Source organism: Condylostylus longicornis, unplaced genomic scaffold (assembly GCF_029603195.1).
Source record: "Condylostylus longicornis isolate FDR11 unplaced genomic scaffold, ASM2960319v2 ptg000030l, whole genome shotgun sequence".
NCBI classification, from domain to species: domain Eukaryota; kingdom Metazoa; phylum Arthropoda; class Insecta; order Diptera; family Dolichopodidae; genus Condylostylus; species Condylostylus longicornis.
In genome coordinates, this window is record NW_026577999.1 from 11095340 (window position 1) to 11115605 (window position 20266).

At 26.0% G+C, this 20266-nt stretch overlaps 1 protein-coding gene across 1 annotated transcript in view; it reads left to right on the forward strand.

The window, feature by feature from the left end:
• LOC129608179 (uncharacterized) overlaps positions 1 to 14107 on the forward strand; it is a 58412-nt gene extending 44305 nt beyond the window's left edge. The window contains exons 3-8 of the mRNA XM_055519534.1: positions 1166 to 1390; positions 3841 to 4039; positions 4259 to 4663; positions 9041 to 9241; positions 10592 to 10888; positions 11580 to 14107. Coding sequence (XP_055375509.1) covers positions 1166 to 1390; positions 3841 to 4039; positions 4259 to 4663; positions 9041 to 9241; positions 10592 to 10888; positions 11580 to 11766 — 1514 coding nt within the window. The 3' untranslated portion in view covers positions 11767 to 14107. The remainder of the gene's footprint in view (positions 1 to 1165; positions 1391 to 3840; positions 4040 to 4258; positions 4664 to 9040; positions 9242 to 10591; positions 10889 to 11579) is intronic.
• The last annotated feature ends 6159 nt before the right edge of the window (positions 14108 to 20266 follow it).

Here is a 20266-nt window from a genome sequence, read left to right on the forward strand (position 1 = left end):
TTTCTTATCTTTTACGACTCAAATATTGTATGTATGTAATACCATTTGAAATTGTTTTTAAAATATTCAGGAGCAAAGTAAATTCATTCGACAAGTGTTATTTTTGAAAAAAGATTACCTTTATTCACACTCTTCTTCTAGAATCATCCGTTCGCTCCTTGCTTGCTCTTAATGTAAAATCAGAAAGAGGCATCAGAACAGAAGAGGCAAGAGTAATCGTATTAAATAATTAGGTATGTTAAAATAAATAGTTACATTTCTATTATAGAAACTGTTGCCGTTAGATCCTTGCTTTTATGGAAATTGGAAATAGCTCAGTTTCAAAGAAAAAACTTAGCGAAAATTTAAATTTTGCTAATTGCTGAGATTACTTCGTCCGTTCAAATAGGTGGGATGATATAATTAAAGGTTCAACAACGATTGGAAAACGCGATTATGATGGTAATATTGAAAATTTCTTAAGAAGAAAAGGCTCACTTAGTTTCTTTTTTTAATACAAGTATTAAAAATCAACGAGAAACAAAGGTAAGCGAACTCGGCTTTCATATAACTTAACCAAAAATAGTCGAGGACTTTAAATCAACCTAAAACGCGCCCGAGTAATCACATCTTCTTAAAGCTGTAGACAAACTGACTGGCTATTAGTTTTGCTCTATCTTGTTTATTTTTTTTTATTCCGTGAAAGAAGTCATGGAAAAGCTGTCTCAGTACTTTAGGCTGAATTCACAGTTCTTTCTGCCCTAACATAATCCTCAAGAGTCGAGAGACCTGAATATTTAGTAATGATGTACTTCCCTACGCTTCATGAGACAAGTCCTTATTTATGTGAAAATACATACTTTAGTATTACAATACGTGTACTGCGATATCTTAACTTATTTTAAAACATTAAGCAAAAGATTTCGAGGTATAAAATAATTTTAAGTTATAGATCTTTATCTTAAACATTTTAATGAAATATCACTCAAATCTGTTTTGTTCGCCTAATGGTTTTTATTTTTAAAGAAATTAACAAAAGGATATTATCGTTTCTTTAAATGAATGAGTAAATAGAATAATTCTAAGAAATACTCCTTTGCATACACACATACATATATCTCATATGTACTTATTTACAAATATAGAAATAAAAAAAAATTTTTCTTTTCCTAATTTTTTTTTACAGGATATTGGCCATTTGGTTTTGTTTGGTGTAACATTTATGTGACGTGTGATGTATTAGCATGTTCCTCTAGTATTTTGCATATGTGTTTCATAAGTCTTGGACGTTATTTAGGAATACGAAATCCATTAGGATCAAGGCATAGATCAACAAAACGTTTAGCTGGCATTAAAATAGCAATTGTATGGGTAATGGCTATGATTGTATCAAGTTCTATTACTGTTCTAGGTAAATATGGATACTCGTACATACATATATATATATATATATATATATATAATTTGATTAAATAAATAAAATTTCGAAAAGATAATTATCATCACTTGTGTTAAAAGGATAAAATAGTCAAAGAAAACATTTGTTATTGAAAAAAAACAGTATCAAAAGCAATTCAATTTTTTTTCTCATTTCATGTGTAGCAATCAATGAAATAAAAGTGATTAAATTACTAAATGATTTTTACTAAAATGAATTCTTTTATGAAGAATTAATGAAAAAAGTAAGGATGTTGGAGGACAGTAACATTAAGGAGTTTTTTTTTGTTTTTCATAATACTTAAATTTACCTTAAATCTTTATATTCGATTACTACTTAAATAATATTATGAAAGGGGTCATTACAAAAGTGTTATACTGGAATTAGTACTCTTAAAGTTTCTGTAAGATACTTATAATATAACTCGAGTGTCCCGAAGCGGTATAATACAATGTAGTTTTGTAAATTATAAGCAATTCCAACAGGGTATTTTGAGTGATGAATTATTGAATTGCCTAGAGTGACAAAATTGAGATTGACAATCTATTTGGTAAATACTGTTTCCTCTATTCTTCTTCAACTAAAACTGATGGGTATTACCCCAAAAATTATTTATTAAATATTGGTCTAATAAGTAACCAATATTTTTATAAAAATGACAACACCGGAACGGCAATATCAACAGTAGAATATTTTGCATATAATGTCACACGCACTTGGAAGCAGATATCAAATAATGTCAAAAAGTAGGAATTAAGGCCATTTTACCGTCGGCGGCAAAATTCGTGGCGGAAATTCGTTTTGGGCAGTCTCGTCTAAATATGTATATTCCAGTTGAATTCAGACATTTCGCCCCCCAAAAATCGCTTTTGTCTTCTTTTTAAACTTAGGCTAAATAATTCAAAATTTTTTGCAATATATTAAAAAGAATATTTTGCTTGGAGCTCGCTAAATTTGTTGAATTCTCTCGCACCAGTGTTTTCAGAGGGATTCTCGGGTGGCACTAGTGATTTTTTTAATAAATAAAATTTTAAAATAATTTTTGAGGTGCACAGTTTTCAAGATCATCTTTTGAACTAGTTAAACGTTTTAGATAAAATTAAAATCTTGACAAATATTCACTTTAATCTTTTTATTTAAAGAATATTATTTTGTGAAGGGTTTCAGAACAAAACTTTGAGTATATTATTAGTCGGCTATTTCAAAAATTTTAAAATTATTCCAAAAATTCTAGCATAATATAAGTTTCTTTTCTAATTTAAAATATTTTTAATTTAATTCTACTTTAAAGTGTATACGGTCAAAGGCAAGTAAGGGTTAAAATATTTTTTCTAATTAAAATTTTTTCTCATAAACACTCCTGTTTTTTTCTTTATAAGTATAATAAAGTATGGCGTAAAACTTCATTTTTTTTATCTATTTGAAATACAGAAAATAAATTTAAATTTTAAAGAGACATGCATTTAAAAAATTTTATTTTTAATTAAATTATGCAATTAAGAGACAAATTTAAAGAGTTTTAAAAATTTATTTTCTTAAAAGGTATCTGGTCAATCCCATTTGAAAAAACCTTCCCTTTTTATAAAAACAAGTTCATTTCTGCCATTTTAACTTTAAGAAAGAAATTAATTTTTTATAGATTAGAAAAGCATTCTCGTTTCTCCATTAAAATTTATTTGTATAAGTGATCAGTAACAAGTCAAAATTATTAACAAACAAACTAAGTAAACTTTATTTAAATAAGTATCTAGTAAATATTTTAATGAAATAAGAAAAGGAAAAAAATAATTTCATTTATTTTTTCAATTTTAAATTCAAAAGAGTTTGAAAAATCTTATAATTTTTTCATATCGTTTGCTTGCATAATAATTCAAAGTTTTCCTTTATAAAAACATTATTAAAAGTGATTTACTGACAGCAGGAGATCAAAAACTACTTTTCTATTGATTGAATAAAAATAATGAAAGAACTGAAATTGCTTCATCACACTTCATCCTATACATATATAAGATTCATCTAGAATTCTAGAATACGTAATATAAATTCTAGAAACGTATATAAAGAAAAAGGAAAGAAAATTGTAACAATTTCGTTTTCCTTGATGAAAATCTCTTTGAGTTGTTTATATTTTCTTTTTCCAATATGAAAACTTTAATTCTTTGTCCTCTATATACTCGTATAGTGTTTCTTTTGTAATAGTTTTTCCAAAGAAATCGTAAAGAGGGCAAATTGTATATTGGAAATTTTAAAAATATGTCATTACTTCAGCATTTTTAATATTTGTCATTTTATATTTAAAAAAAAAATAAGGATAATGTCAGAGAAATTTTGTAATTTTAGTTTTGAATTGATCAAAGACTCAGCAACATTTATTGAACTATTTATATTTTTTTTTGATAATATGTTGATTTTTTTAATTTTAGGGATAATTAATCAATCAAATATAATGCCAGAGCCAAATATATGCGCTATTAATAATCGAGCGTTTTTTGTATTTGGATCACTTGTTGCATTTTATATTCCAATGATATTAATGGTTGTCACATATGCTTTAACAATACAATTACTTAAAAAGAAGGCAAGATTTGCAGCAGATCATCCAGAAAGTGAACTTTTCAGAAGGTAAAGATAATATGAAAAAAATACATTAACAGAAATTAATTTTCAGTTCTTAGTAGACAACTTGTTAGACTTCGAGTAGAATAATTTCAAATTTTTCATTAAAATTATTTTAAAAATTTCAAATTTATTTCATAAAATTTAAAAAAGTTTTTAATTAATTGGATTAATTTGTATAATTTTTTTTTTCGCTTTTTTATATTAAAAAATATTTTTTTATAGATTAGGCGGTAGATTCGCTATAAAACCACAACATCATCATAATTCCAATAATATAAATAAATTGAATAGAGAATCATCTAGTCGTAGTTCAAAATATGATCCAGAACAACGTGTTTCATTGAAACAATCACTATCGGTTCAACAACTTAAGCGTAATAATAATGAAGGATTTAATAATGAAAATAATTCTATTATAAGTGGTAGTGGTGGTAGTAGTACAGGCGGTGTTGGCACTAGCAGAATCAATAAAGCATCTAATTGTAATCGAACAAGTTTTACAAATTCAATTTTACGTAATAATTCAACAAAATCAGACCAAAAAATTTCACAATCTCAATCACAACAGCCATTACTTTATAGAACACAAGGAAATAGTTCAGGATGTTTATCAAATTCAACCGACAGGTAAATTTATATTTTTATTTTATTATTATAATTATTCATCAGTATTTGAATAAATATTAGCGATTGCTGTTTTTACGAGACTTTCATACCATTGTATATTTGTAAAAGTTGTAACAAAATCAGAATTACATTCATCTCCAGCAAAATTTGTAGATGTTATGCCACTACTTACAATACCCCATAAATGGTAATAAGATATACCATTAATATCTTCAGATACAATAAAACCGCCACCACTATCTCCTCTACAAACATTCTGTCCTTCACTTGTTTCAACACAAAATTTATCATTGGCAATTCTATCATTTCGTGTAATTTTTTTCCGTATACAATTTGGGCCATCAATTGAAAGCAATGTAACAGATCGCAAGTCAGGACTTAATTTTCCTGTTTCAGTTACACCCCAACCTGCCACTATTCCTAATTTATTACTTTCAACAGTTTTCTCGTTATTACTTCTCCAAGTTAAACATGCTGGCCTAATATGATTTCTATATTCAATATGATCTGTTAATGTTAAAACAGCAACATCACTTATAAAATCATAGTCTCCACCACGAAATCTAAAATGAGAGAAATATTTATTCCCAATAAAATCAATTTAGTAAAAAAAAAATTAATTTACTGAAGAGGAATATCTATTTTTGAAATATTGCTATATTGAACAGTTTGTGTTTCATTGGTTGCATAATAATCTTGATAAAATTTCCCTACTGCAATTGCGTAATTTGATACATCGAATAAACTGGAAGTTTTAGAATTCCAAAAACAGTGTGCTGCACTTATTACAATTCTGGATTCAATTAGAGTACCACCGCAAATAAATTTGTATTTTACATCACCAATCTTAGAATAAATCGCAACTTGCCATGGTACTTTTGTAACTTCTGTTATATCACTCATTATACTAAATGGTATTTTAGTATCAATTGTACCACAAATCTGTTCACACTTAAATGGAGTGTGGCTCCAGTTACCATCACTGTCACAATACAAATCTTCATGAACATTTCGTGTGTGTGGTTTTTCATACATAACAGCACAACTTATTTTTGCAATAGTTCCGGATTCAACTGGTCTGCTGCAGTCAACACCTTCGCCATTATTAGTACACAAAACATGAATTGTATGTCCTGTAATTGGAGCACATAATCCTATAAAATATTTAAAATAAAAAAAAATAAAAAATAAATTAAAATATATTTCTATCAAAAATAAAAAACAAAAAGGCTTTCATACTGAAAATTAAATTAAAAATTACTTATGCATTCCGGATGAGGATTTATCCAATTAAAACCATCACAAAAATTTGTATTGAATTTTCCTTTTAAAAATGTACCCTTTGGGCAAGAATATTTAACAAATGTTGCTATGGGAGCTTTTAATTGTGAATTCAATATATTACCATTTAAATCGTCTATCAGAGTTAACATACTATCATTTGGTACATGGCATCCATTAATTTTTGAATTTTCGGTTGGAATTATACTTGTAGTTTGTTGTATTTCTAATGTATTTGTGGTTTTCAATGTATTTGCCGTTGTAGTTTCAATATTAAATCCAATACAATTTATTTCATCTGATCCATCAGCACAATCTTCTATATGATTACATTTTAAAATGCGAGCGATACAAGCGCCATAATTGCATCGAAAAGAAAATGGTGGACAACGAACTCTACCACATTGTTCAATTGTTTCATCAGAACTATCATTACAATCAATTTTTCCATCACACAATTTTTCAGTGGAAATGCATTGAAGATTTTTACATTCGAATTCAGATTTTCTTGAATAATAAAATTTACAAAATTATTCCAAAAAAATTAAATTTAAATAAATTAATAGAAAAAAAAAACCTACAGACATTCGGCATTCCTTGTAACTGATCCGCATATCGTTGTCGCTTCATCTGAACCATCATGACAATCTTTTACACCATTACATTTTAAGTTTTTAGAAATGCAAGCACCATATAGACATTGAAATGTGAATTTTGGACATTTAATACCGGTACAAGTTGATAACTCTTCATCGAAACCATTTTCGCAATCAATTATCCCATCACATAACTGGTCTAAGTTTATACATTGGTCATTTTGACAACTAATATGACTAAGATCACATCTTTCGAATTGTTCTAAAATTTTGTTTATACATACACATTAATACTTTTTTGTTTTTTTGTTTTTACTAAAGACTTGTTTTGAAATTTATTATTGCCATTACCTGTGACGTATGGCATAAAAAATAAAATAAGTAAGAAATTATTAAGTACTTTCATTATATTTCAAACTAATCGGGTAATTTATTCAGAGTAGAATTCCAGCAGAGCTCAGTTTTGATAATTTTTAAGTAGGGCGACGAATTCGCTTCAATAGTTTTTTGTTATCAGTTGATCTTCTATGGCAATATTTGACTCAAAATTATCATCTTTATTAAATAAATGTATTGGGTAATTTTTTTTTATTATCAAATGAAACTATTAAAAAAATTCGGATAGATTTATAGAACTGTTTGGTATTTCCAGCGAAATTATTAGTTTAATTAATTTTTTTCTTCTATTTTCTAATTAAAATTCTAGAGCCAATAATATTGGAATTTTTGAATTGAAATATCACGTGTTATCGTTTTATTATTTAGACTAACAGACTTATACTAACACTAAGTTCAAAACAAAATTATTGTTGTAGTTCAATGGTTAATCAATTTAAGCTTTTTAAAAACAAAACAAAACCTTTTTCTGGTTTGTTTTTAAACAAAAAGTTAAGCTTAGTGTGTTACGCTCTTTTAAAAGACTCTGTTTTGTTAAAGGTCAAAATGTGAAAGAATGATTCACGAATTAGCTTAAGTACTTTTGTTTTAAAATAGATTTCTTATGAGTTCATTTAAAAATAATTTCGAAAAGCTTCAAAATTTGTAGTAAAGCTTTCAAAATTTAAAACTCTCTTTGATTACAGGTTTTTATACTTACCTCTCAGATTCAGGCACTATTTATATAAAATTTCGCTTTTAGCGAAATACATATTGTAAATTTTTGATTGTGTGTTCGCTGAGAAATTTATTGAATCTTTAAATAAGGTACGTATTTTAGTTGAAAACAAATCGGTTTTTTGAATAAACAGGATCAGTTAAATGACCCCCTATAAACAAAAGTTTAAATATTTTCCTAAGCAAAAATTGTGCAAATATTGTAATCTCTATAGAAAGAGAGACTAAATAGCTTTACATAAATCCTCTTCCAGGATTAGCCTCTCTATCCGCAGGTGAGAGTATGACAGAAATTTATTTTTGACATCATTTATTTCCAAGGGAAATCATGAAATTTTTCTCTAATATTCGGTAACTTTAATTGTATTTCACTGACCTATTAATATTTCGGGGTTTTAAAAGCGACCTCCTGTGGGATTTTCAAAAACGGGCTCTATTGGGCAAAATTCGCATGGAAATATTACTCTTGAATCAAAAGTATATTATTTTCCATGAAATCCCTTGTAAAAGTTTTCTATATTAATATATAGAATTTAAAATTTACGTAAACTATTAAAATTAATACCATTGAAACCAATGGCCCCTCTGAATTAGAGGATATTTTCAGTAAAGAATTTTTCTAGGTAGCAGTAATCAGTTTTTTCTTTTGCTTTTCTCAGCCTTTTGAATACATTTTTAATTTTAAAGGGAAACAAACAGTTAAAGTTTTTTTTATTACGAAAATTCTCAACTTATTTTAATTCTCTTACCACCTGAACTTAATAAAAATTTGTGGTTGAATTTTCAATTTGCTTTCGTAGGAGACATGACATACATTAGCCTTCTTTTATATTATTAAAACTACTTTGTGTTTTTAAGGGCTTTGTACAATAAACAAGTGAGAGTAAACTAAATAAATTTTAATAATCTTACGAGTATCTACCTTTATTGAATAATATTATAATTTTTATATTTGTTTATGAAAAATTTTAATAAAAATAAAAATTGTTTCGTAAAAGTTTTTTGGTAGAATTTCCATTTTAAAATTTTTGTACTATTGCACGTGTTAGTTATTATAGTAAATTTTTAATTGGGATATTTTGGGGAGATTAGATCCTAAATATCAAATTGCCTTTTTAACTATTACGATCACAGATATTGGTAAAACTAGTTTTTTATTGTACAAATTAAACTGCATGGGATAACGTCACTGCGATTTTTACAACGTAAGGTGATGTACTCTTAAAAACATTGGGCTGCAATAAAATAATGTACTTCATACTAATTGTTAAAAAGTTGAAATTTTAAATTGACTTGGAGTATTCTCGTATGCAACTCTTATTTCGATTAAGTTTAATAATTAAATAATTGATTTTCTCTATTCATTTTCCAATATTTTTTTTTTCAGATCTTCAGCAAGAAGAAGTAGTATACAACAGCATGTAAGTTATTCTAATGGAGCAAGAAGTCCGACAATAGCTGCAGAAACTTGTGAACAAGGAACTCAAACTCCTGAATCAATTGAAAGGGAAACAAGAAAATGTAAATTAAAAGCATTACGTTTCTCTTTCAATAATGTTACACCGCCAGCATTGAACCTTAATTTGAGGTTAGTAAATTAAATTTTTTATTTTATTTTCCAATACTTTGCTTTTGTAACGACACTGAGTGGGTTCACATCTGTACTATTTGTTTTTTTTTTAATTTTTTTTTTATCTTTGTTTTGTTGTTCTTGTATTCAATTGTTTTGAATCTAAGTGCAACTAAAATTGCAAGTTTTGTAAGTTTTTAAATTTTTATCGGGCAAAAAAGATTTTAATGTTACAATTTTTTAGAGCAGTCGTGAAAATTCAGTAATTCGAAAGAATTAGATATTAAATTCGAATCTTAGATATCAAAGTCGAAAAGCTCAAAACTTATTAAAATTGAAATTGAAGTTTCGCCACTAAACTGACTAAGTATTATGGGTAAAATCGCGCTAATAATAATCTCTGCTTCCGTAAGAATTTTTGGGCTTCTTTCAGTTATTTTGATCCATCAGTATGGTACCGGTACAATGTGATAAAAATGGTTTCCGGCAATTGTTCCTTATATGAAGCACGTATGATAAATTTTGTTTAAAAGGGTGGGCAAGCTGCATTATTTTAATTGGACACGCAAATTGCTTACCTCAATTTAGTAAATATATTTTGCAAAATTACCAAGTTCGATTCGCATCAAGAAAGCATACTATATAAATTTCAATTGGTATTTTCTAAGTTGGAAAAAAAAAGAAACAGTAATTGGGAAAAAAAGGACAATATTGAAAGAAAACCTTACAATAACCTTGATTAAAATGTCAAAGAAGAAAATTATGATAATAAAATTAGAAAACGGTAAATATTTTCTATTTTTTTTTTTTTTTTTTCATTTTAATATCTTTTGCATTCCTTTTTTCGACCATCATTTTTCCAAACAAAAAAATAAAAATTGAAAAAAAAAGTGCTTATTAGTTTCACTCTGTCCGGCCGTTCGTCCATTCGTTGACATGTTTACAAATTTTCTGTTTATTCCCTAGACGATAAGATGTAGGAGCCCGAAATTTTAACAACTTTCAGATATTAATAAATAGTTTAGCTCCACTCCCTCTAAATCGCTTCTCGAAATTTGTAAAATTTTAATTTTAAGCACCTTATATTTCCGGAACTGCAGGGTTTTCCAAATCTTTTTAAATCCAAACGGCTAACGCTTCTATTTCTTTTTTTTACCTCATCCTAAATATATGCAATTTTTTAAATAATATGATGTGAGAATTGAAGTAATCTGAATAATGCAGTTAATTTGTTTTTAAGAGCAATATTTTCGTTCTTTTAAGAGAAATGTGCAAATTTACAAAATATTTGTTAGATCCAACTTTATAATTAATAAATTTTTCTTCAATGACTTTAATTTTACTATAATTTTTCTTATTGTTATATAGATTTTTAACAGCAAAAAATAAACGTAACAGTTTGTCAGCGAATGCAGTTGCAACAGAACAAAAAGCTACAAAAGTTCTTGGATTAGTTTTTTTTACATTCGTTTTATGTTGGTCACCATTTTTCATATTAAATATAACATTTGCAGCTTGCACCGATTGTCATGTACCGGAGCATGTTGTTGACACATGCTTATGGTTGGGATATTTGTCATCTACAATCAATCCAATTATATATACGATATTTAATAAAACATTTCGTGCAGCATTTATACGTTTACTTAAATGTAATTGCGAAAGGTAAGATTTAATTATTGCAATGTTGGTACATTTTTTTTTTTTAAAGTTCATGTTGTGTATAACAGTATGTATGTATTTATGTAGAACAGAATACAATTTAATGAAATTGTAGATTTGTTCTTTGAATTATTTTTTTTTTTTTGATGCATATAATTGGAAATAAAATGCAATGACAAACATTAATTAAAATAGGTAAATTGTGGTGAAGAAAAAAGTAAAACAATTATTTAATTAAGTACACTTATAACAATTATATACTTGTGTGCATATATTATACTTAAGGACATGCTTCAGGATGTAAATCGAAAATTAAATGTTTGTGTTACAAGTTGACAATAATAATAAGATTTAACAATGATTATGGAAACCAGAGACACTGTTGTTTCTTGGACTTCTTTGCAGATTTTCAATGATTTATATCGATTTTTATTTGTGCTTATTTATTGATAGTAGCGCCTGACTCTTTACCGTATAGAAAATACATACTTCAATGCCAGTAGTACTATAAGTAGCATAAAATTAGACATCCAAAATGTGCTTTTCCAAATTTTAAAATTTAATTTTTTTATAATTATTTTACAAATTCCAGCCCTGTTTTACTTAAAAAATCATAAATCAGAATAGCGTGATGCATTTGTATTTTAAAATTGTGCTTATTAAAATATTTTCATTCTTTTTTTTTTATTTTTAGATCCGGCCGTCCAGCTAGATATCGTTCGGTAACAGAATCTCGTGGTGCATTAAGTTTATGTGCACCATCAGCTCTTCCATTAGCAATTTCATTACAAGGAGCTCCATTAATGACACCATCAACAGCAAATGCAACACCAATGAGTGAATTTCGTGGATCTTATACTATTACTGATGAAGAATGTTGATGATATCACACAAATATTATTAAGAACAAAAAAATAATGTCCAATATTATGTATAAACAAATTTTATGGCAACTAAAATTAATTTTGTGTAATTTTAAAATATTATAGTACGAAGAAATGTAGCAAAAATGAAAGGTAGAAAATGTAATCTTATTACAGTAGCATGTAAAGCATATACTAACTTGTAATTCTATAATAGAAAATCTTAAGGGAGCACATGGTTTCTCCAATTTTTTATAAATAGAATTCAATAAATTTGTTTTATAACATTTGAAAATTGAATAAGAACAGGTTATTAAGGTTTCGAAATCCAAAATTTATAAAACAAAATAGCTATGCCATAAATTTTCGAATACAAAAAAATTGTCACAATATTTTTTAATATTAAGAAGTAGAAGAAGAAGAAAGAAAATGCTTATACATTTGAAAAAATTTTCAAATTACCTTCCATTGCAATTTAAAATTTAAATAAAAGGTAATAAATTTTTGTAGCAAACATTTTTCCATTTTATGATTTTATTGTAATATATGCAAGAGCACACAATATGTAAATATGCAGAAAAAAAAAACAAGCAAACAAAAATCAGAACAAAAAATTTAAAGGATAAATCTCTAATATTTCTTAACTTTATTTTAGTTCCTCACATTTATGGGATGGATTTTGAGATTATAACGTTCTTTTGGAAAAATAGTAAGGATAACACATTCAGGATGCTTTTGTATAACTAAACTATACTTTTCATTTACAAAAATTTAAAAATTTAATGTATTCATCACTACGCACTTCTATAATTCTATATAATTTGAATTTTCAAAACATGCCATTACGTTTTACATGAAATTCTTTTTGAAAATACTTATAGGACTCAAATTTAATTGTTCAACTCAATTTTTAGTTTTACAATAATTGTTTGATTGCTTATTTGTATTCAATAGGCTTATATTCAATCAAGCATACATGCAACTGTATGATAGCTCAAAACTAAGAAATCAAACAGTTTTAGTGGATAATAGAATTAAGTAGTAATTGCACACAAAAAATTGCATGTCTGAATGAAGCCCTAAAAACAATTAAAAAAATAATTGTTTAATTAGCACTGAAAAACATAATTTTCGAGAAAATTATAAATTTTCTCCCTAATGAATTGGAGTTTCGCATTAAAATTCGCATTACAATCAAATTTCACCAGAAACAGACTAACTACTAACATCTAACAGGCCAAATTTATTATGTATTAACATGTTTTCGGGCGCAGTAAAACATAACAATGTGGGGCCATTTCATTTTCTCTTTAAATTTTTTTAAATTATTTTACCTGTACGACAGAATTATGGCTACTGTCTTATTTGGTAATTGTATAGTCGAATTCTTATGGCTACTGTCTTGCTTTTTTCGTAATTGAAATCGAAAGACGTCTTTTATAATGCCATGTCAATTTCTATTTAGTAGAATTTATGAATTGTAGATGAAAAAGAATAAGAGTATATAAATAAGGCGTTTCAAAAATTTTCCGCATAATATTTTAAGAATTTGTTGGAAAACACAAAAAAAAAAAAATAAAATAAAAATGTTTGCTGCAAGTAATCAAAAACGATAAGTAGAAATGTGCATGTGTTGTATGCTTTACATGAATTCTTCTCTCACGTATACCTAGTAGTAGTTATGTACCCTGTGTAAGTATTTATTTTCTTTGGAAAATGCAATATTTCAACCATTTATTATGCAATTCACATTATGTTTGTATATATGTGACTTTATTTTCGTTACCTTTGTTTAACATTCAATTCAATTTTTCTTTATGGTAAAATTTTTTCTGAGAAAAAAAAAGATTTTATTATTCCATTTGAATTTCGTATAACTTGTAAATTTATTTTTTTTTTTTTGTTAGAGAAAAAAATATTTTTTTAATAGAAAAGTTTTTAAAAAACTTTAAAGTTTTGACATTATTTGCGTTTAAGATTGAAATTTTACTTCCCCCTACATTAAAGAATAAGAAATTTTTTTAAATGTTTGTTTTTTGGTGGAAGAGATTTTAGTTGACTATAGAATTTTGTTAGATGTTCTGATTAAAATGGAATTTATCAATCTAATTTTATTTATTGAATAAATTTGAATTTAAAAACTGGGGATTTATTTATGTCGTGAGCAAATAATGTTAATTAAATTCTTGCCAAATTAAAAGTACAATTATATTTGCAGTTTGTTAAACATATAAAGAATTAGAATATGAGTTACAATATTGGAAAATACGATATTTCGTGTCATAACCAATTTTAATTAAGCAATCATCTAAATAAAGTACTATGGAAAGACTATGGAAAGGATATCTTAGAATCTTCTTAGAAATAATTAGGAAAGAGGAACTCAAAACTCTTTTTTCTCAAAATTTTCAAATTGCTTATATTCAAAAAATTGCATTTTTCATAAAAATAATAGATTTTCGAAAAATTTCCATCAAATTTTATCAGTTTTCTTCAAATATTAGAAAATTCCTTGAAACAGCCAATAATATTATCTTGAAAAAAAGTTGCCGATCTTACTATAGGAAAGGACAATATTCTTAATTTAATAGACAATTAAATATTAGGCTATAATCATATAGTTAATTATGTAATATTTAAATTTTAAACTTAATTAATATAGGCATATAATTTTAAAATTCTAGAACACTTGTATTATAATTAATTTTAATTAAAAAAATTTTTGTAAATTATATTGTAAATATTTTTAATTAATTATTAATATTGTAAATTAATAATTTAATAATAATAATTATTCTAATTAATTAAATAAAAACAAAAACCAAAAAAAAATTATTTATTAAAAATATTGAAATATATTGTAAATAAATAGTAAAAATACCAACTCTAAAATTAAAATATAAAAATCAAATTAGTAAATAAATTAATTAAATTATAATTAAAAAAATAAAAGAACAATTATTATTTATTAAGAATTAAATTTTTAAATTTTAAGATTAAATTTAAAATTAAGATTAGCAAAGAAAACTATTTATTATAAATTTTAAAATATATTTTTGTGTTAAATTATTTAAAATAATATTGTTATGACTATCATTGATATTAAAACTATATATTTATTAAAATTATTTTAATTCTGATTTGATTATGATTTGTAATTATTAATTAAGAAGAGGGGGCGGAAGGAGGGAACATATGATATTGCGATGTATCGAGCAAGTTATTCGTACTTGTAACAGAATTTGTTCTTTTTAATTTCATATTAATTATTAATTAATTAAAAATTTAGGTACTTTTGTTTTAGAAAAATTTTGAGCTCTACACAATTTTACCTTTATCTGTATTACAGAATTATGAGATTATATTTTCATGTTTATTCTCTTTTTATTATCCCGATCATGGATATCTCATATTATAGCCATAGGTAATTACAGTAGTCTAAAGCAAGGATTAAGGAAGGATAAAGCAAGTTCTATTAATAAGATCTCCAGTTGAGTTTCACATTCCAAACTACCATAAAATTTTTAAATGCAGAATAGCTCATATTTATTTCTATATATTAAGTTTTAATATATTTGGAAATTGGGTTTTAGTAACTGGTCAACTTTTTCAACTTTTCAGTTGGTGGTACGTAGGTAGGTGGTAGGTAGGTAGGTGGTAGATGACAATATACATGCCGTTTATCTGTTCATATAGTATAGAATTGTCGTAATACGTCTGCCGTTGTCCATTTTTGAAAATGTAGAATAAAGTTCCGTTAATACATAAAACATAACTAGAGCATGTTGATTAATATTCTTTAAAGTAGAGCTGTCGATACAAAACATTGAGTAATAATTTAATAGTACCTAAATGTGATTTAATAGTATTATCCAACATAATTGCTAGTTTTGTTTCAAATATGTCTTAGTACTTGCTGGATTGTTAGAGTATGCAAGAATTATAATATTGTATAAAAATTTAATGTAAATTCTTAATTGACTTAAAATGAAATATGATAAAATTTCTAATAAAATTAAGAGGAAAATTTATCATATCCTGTTCTATTCCTTGAAACTCAGCCTACCACTATCCAAAGTCTTCCAAAAGTTATGTACATAAATAATTTTGTTTTGAAATTTCACAGTTATATAATTATTCTATTGATGCAAAATTTCCAGAATTTTGGAAATTAAATTAAATTTATTCTTTTTTACACCATAATTCGGTTTTTCAATGATTTTACTATTAATTTTATAAATTATTTCATTCCTGCTTTGATTTTTATTTCGTTTCCTACTAAGTATTATTCGAAATTTAAAAAAAACGGTATAACTTTTCAATATAAAATTTTAATAAGCCTTAACAACCCTAGAATAAAATTATAATATTTAGTCGCTATACTCGTATATGATCACATATACGTACGTACATACAAATATATCAAAAAGCTTGAATAACATAATTTCTCAAAATGTATTTTAGAAATGCTCCCAAGTTTTGTATAAAAATATAACGAATCCCGGCTAAAAGCACACTCCTATGCTTTTAGTAATTGAAATTAAAAAGCTCAAAGAAAATATAATTTTTGAATTTTAGTATATATAAGGTTTGTGTATATAATTTTTATGAGTCATAATACAAAAGGAAATTTCTTTATCTAAGACTTGTACCTTATTTATGATTAAAAATAATTTTTTTTTTTCTAAAAAATCATGAATTAAAAAAGTTTGTCGTGTTAGAATAAAAAATTTTACAGTTAATTTTCATAAAATCTGATATACGAGTAGTATGTATAACAAAGTAATAAGTTTTGAAAATTTTCAGGACAAATTTATTATTGAGAAATTATTTTTGATAATCCCCATTGCTTTTCACATAAAAGTTGTAATCTCAATGTAGTTTCAAGTGTAGGTAGGTATAGTAAAGTAGAAAACATGTGTTAATTTAGAAAGGAACTAGTGTATTTTAAAAGATTTTTTATATTTTCATATATATTTAATATTAAATTTAATATTTTGTAGAAACGAGGCGGCGGCAGGTAGTAAAATTGCTGTTTCAAAACAATTATTTATCACCGACGGGGAGAGCAAATGGTCTTTCTTATAATACTTGTATCTTGAAATCACAGGGCGTATTTCTATTCGATCAAATTAGAATTCGCACAGTTGACTAATTAAGACTATATATGCTTTCTACAATTGGTAATATAAGCATAGGTGCCACAGTACAAGCCCATATTTTTGATACGTTATGTGTACAGTGATATATGTACAATAGACTTTGCTTATTCCTAATATACCAGTAGGATCTTACCTTATGTAATATATATTTTTAGTGTATTATATATCTAAGATTGAATATTTATTAAAATAATTTGTTTTGATTTGTTTTTGTTTGTTAAAATGTACACATTTTACTTCCACCATGTGGTATTACTATATTAAATGAGAAACTATATTTTGAAAAATTTTGAGAACCAAAGCGATTTCGTTATCATATGAAGAAACATTTTTGGTGTTGTTTGAATTTGAGAAATTTGAATAAGTTTGAAATTAATTTGAAATTAAGAACTTGAAAATGTGTTTTTTTACCTGTTCAGGTTTAACTTGTTCGGAAAGTTTTAATGTATGTGTTGAATTCCCAATGTGCACGTCATTACCCATCATTACTCACTTTGACACAAATATTTTCTTTTAAAATAATTGACACAATTTTGTTTTAAAATCATTTTATTATTTTATATGAAGTATATTAAAATTGTCTTGGATCTTCAATTAAACAATTTATTCCTTCATATAATAAATTTCTGCTTTTTTTTAAATTACCCATAAATTACCCATATATATATATATATAAAATTTAGATCTACGGCGAAATTTAATTAAGATATTAAAAAAAAAAAATTTTTTTTTTTACTTTGACATACATGAAAGAGAAAAAATAAAATATCTTTTTCTTTTTCTTTTCTATTTCCTCGGAAACACCGACACAAGACGTGTCTATTTTAATAGTATCAACTTTTGAACTTTTTTAGTCTTCTTATGCTATACACATAGTTTGTCCTCCATTTTTTTTTATTTTTTATATGCAAAGCTGACAAATACTTTCACATTTTAAGAGTAATTTAATGTCAAGCAAATACAGAAGGACTTCATTAGCGTTATTACAAGAGTAATAAAGTTAGGAACAGGATCGGATTGTTTTTTTCTTCTTCTTCCATTTTGTATAATGTTTGCCCCTTTTTTCTTCTGTTTCTATTATTTTCCCAAAGAAAATTGTATTTAAAATGAAATTTCGCAATATTTTAGCGTAATTAAGTTGTGAGAGAAAAAAAAAAGGAACAAAAATGTTTCTTGTTTTATTTTTTGTCTTTGTGATGAAAATGTAATGGAAAAACGAATAGAATTTTGACTAAAATGACATGAATTAAAAATAGCACATTTTTTTTCTTAGGAAGCTATAAGTTTTTAAGTATCTAAATTTAAATAGAAAAATATGTCTTCTATATTCTTGAAATTCTTGAAAATTAAAATCGTTTGACATTTATAATGCATAATTGCCGGTTTCATAACAATTCGGACTGTTTCTAATGAAGGTAAAAGGGAAATATCCGGCAGCACCACAACTGGTTTAAGTGGCCTAAGAACACTCTTCGGCGAGCCGTGCAACCTAACCTAATCTATAATGCAATTACAAGGCACGGATAAGAAAAAAATTTCTTCATTTTAGTGAAATTAATTTCCTAATTCGCTGAATTTTCTCAAAGGGCTTTAACTGCACTTTTCATTCATTTTTGCACTTTATAATTTAATACAACCGGCAATGGTCAGTTAACGTGTGTAACATTTTATTTTATTAAAATAATACTGGCCCAAAAAAAGCAATGATAAAAAAGGAGTCAATACTTGACACTTGAAATCGAACCAGTGAAATTTTTATAATTCACACAAAAATTACAATCCCTTGGCAATTCTCCAAATACAATTATAATCTGATCTAGAGTCTAGATTCCGGAGTGACTGACAGCATATCAAAATATTAATAAAAAATTTCAAATTTTGTATTTTAAAAAAAACAATCCACATTTTCAATTATCCTTTTTAAAAAGTAAGAAAAAAAAAATAAAAAAAAATTTCATCTGTCCTTCTCCTTTTTATGTGATTTAGAAAAGTGTATAAAACAAGTATAATTGCAATATTGTTTCTTATATACACAGTTAAAATGATAGCACCTATGTCTATACCCATACTATGCATACCTTTAGAATTTGATGCTATGATTACCCTTTTAGAAAATGAAATAAGTGAAAATTAAAATTTAAGTGGTTGTATTTCAAAGAAAAAAAAAAATAAATAAAATAAAATGTTCATTCTGTTGATGTTGCAGAAACTTTTCCGTTCAATATAAAAAAAAAAAATGAAATTTTTCTTCAAATGTTGAGTTTTGCTTTTCCTATTACTTTTTTCTTTTTCTGGTTCTTTACTTTTTGAAATAATTTTCTAAGTTTCTAAAGGAGTTTCTAATAGGAACGCAAAAAAAAAATTGTGAACTTTTAATGGAAGTCTACAAAAACTTAATAGGTTGGTTACTATTAAAATTCTTCAACTTATAAATGAAATTGATATTAAAAATATTATGCATTTTCTTTATTAACATGAGTTCCTTTTATAAGTAAATTTCATGCTTACACACAAGGCTCTTTATACGATTGGAAATATTTATAAGGAAAATCAAATTACCTCAATTACATTATTGATAAATTTTTTAAGTGTTTTAAAATTTTTGTGTAAAATCTTAATATAATTGCAATATCGTAATTTGTTGGTAAGGAATTTAGAATGAAGAATAGTATTTCTCAATTTTCAACTACAAGCATACGCTCAGAGACGGCCATATTAAAAAATTTTTCTTCGGTATGTCAAATAATCGATGACAAGACTATTTATTGTATACAATTTGCCGTTCTTTGCTGGTTTTGCTTCATTTATATACACTTTACGATATCAGTTAACCATTAAATAAATCAAAAATAGAAAAAAACAAGTAAAAACGTTTCAGTCGGTATAAACCGATTGAATTATACCCTGCACCTTTCGTTATTGTGTAGCAATTACTCGAACCTGTGAGATCATTCTATAGAAACTTCACGGACATGTCTGACCTATGATTGGACATCCGACTGCCAAGTTTCATCAATCTGACCTTATAATTTTTCAAAATATTTAAAATTAGCTTTTGGAGTTGTATGGTAAGTACCTAAACCTGTCAAGCAATTCCATCAAAACTTCACAAATATATCTGATCTATAATCGGACAAACAACTGCCAAGTTTCATGAATCTGACTTTATTATTTTTCCAAATATTAAGAATAAGTTTTAGACTTGTATGGGATCTACTCGAACCTGTTAAGCAATTCAACCACAACTTCAGAAATATGTCTGACCCATAATTGGACACATGACTGCCAAGTTTCATGAATCTGACTTTATTATTTTTCCAAATATTAAGAATAAGCTTTTAGACTTGTATGGGAGC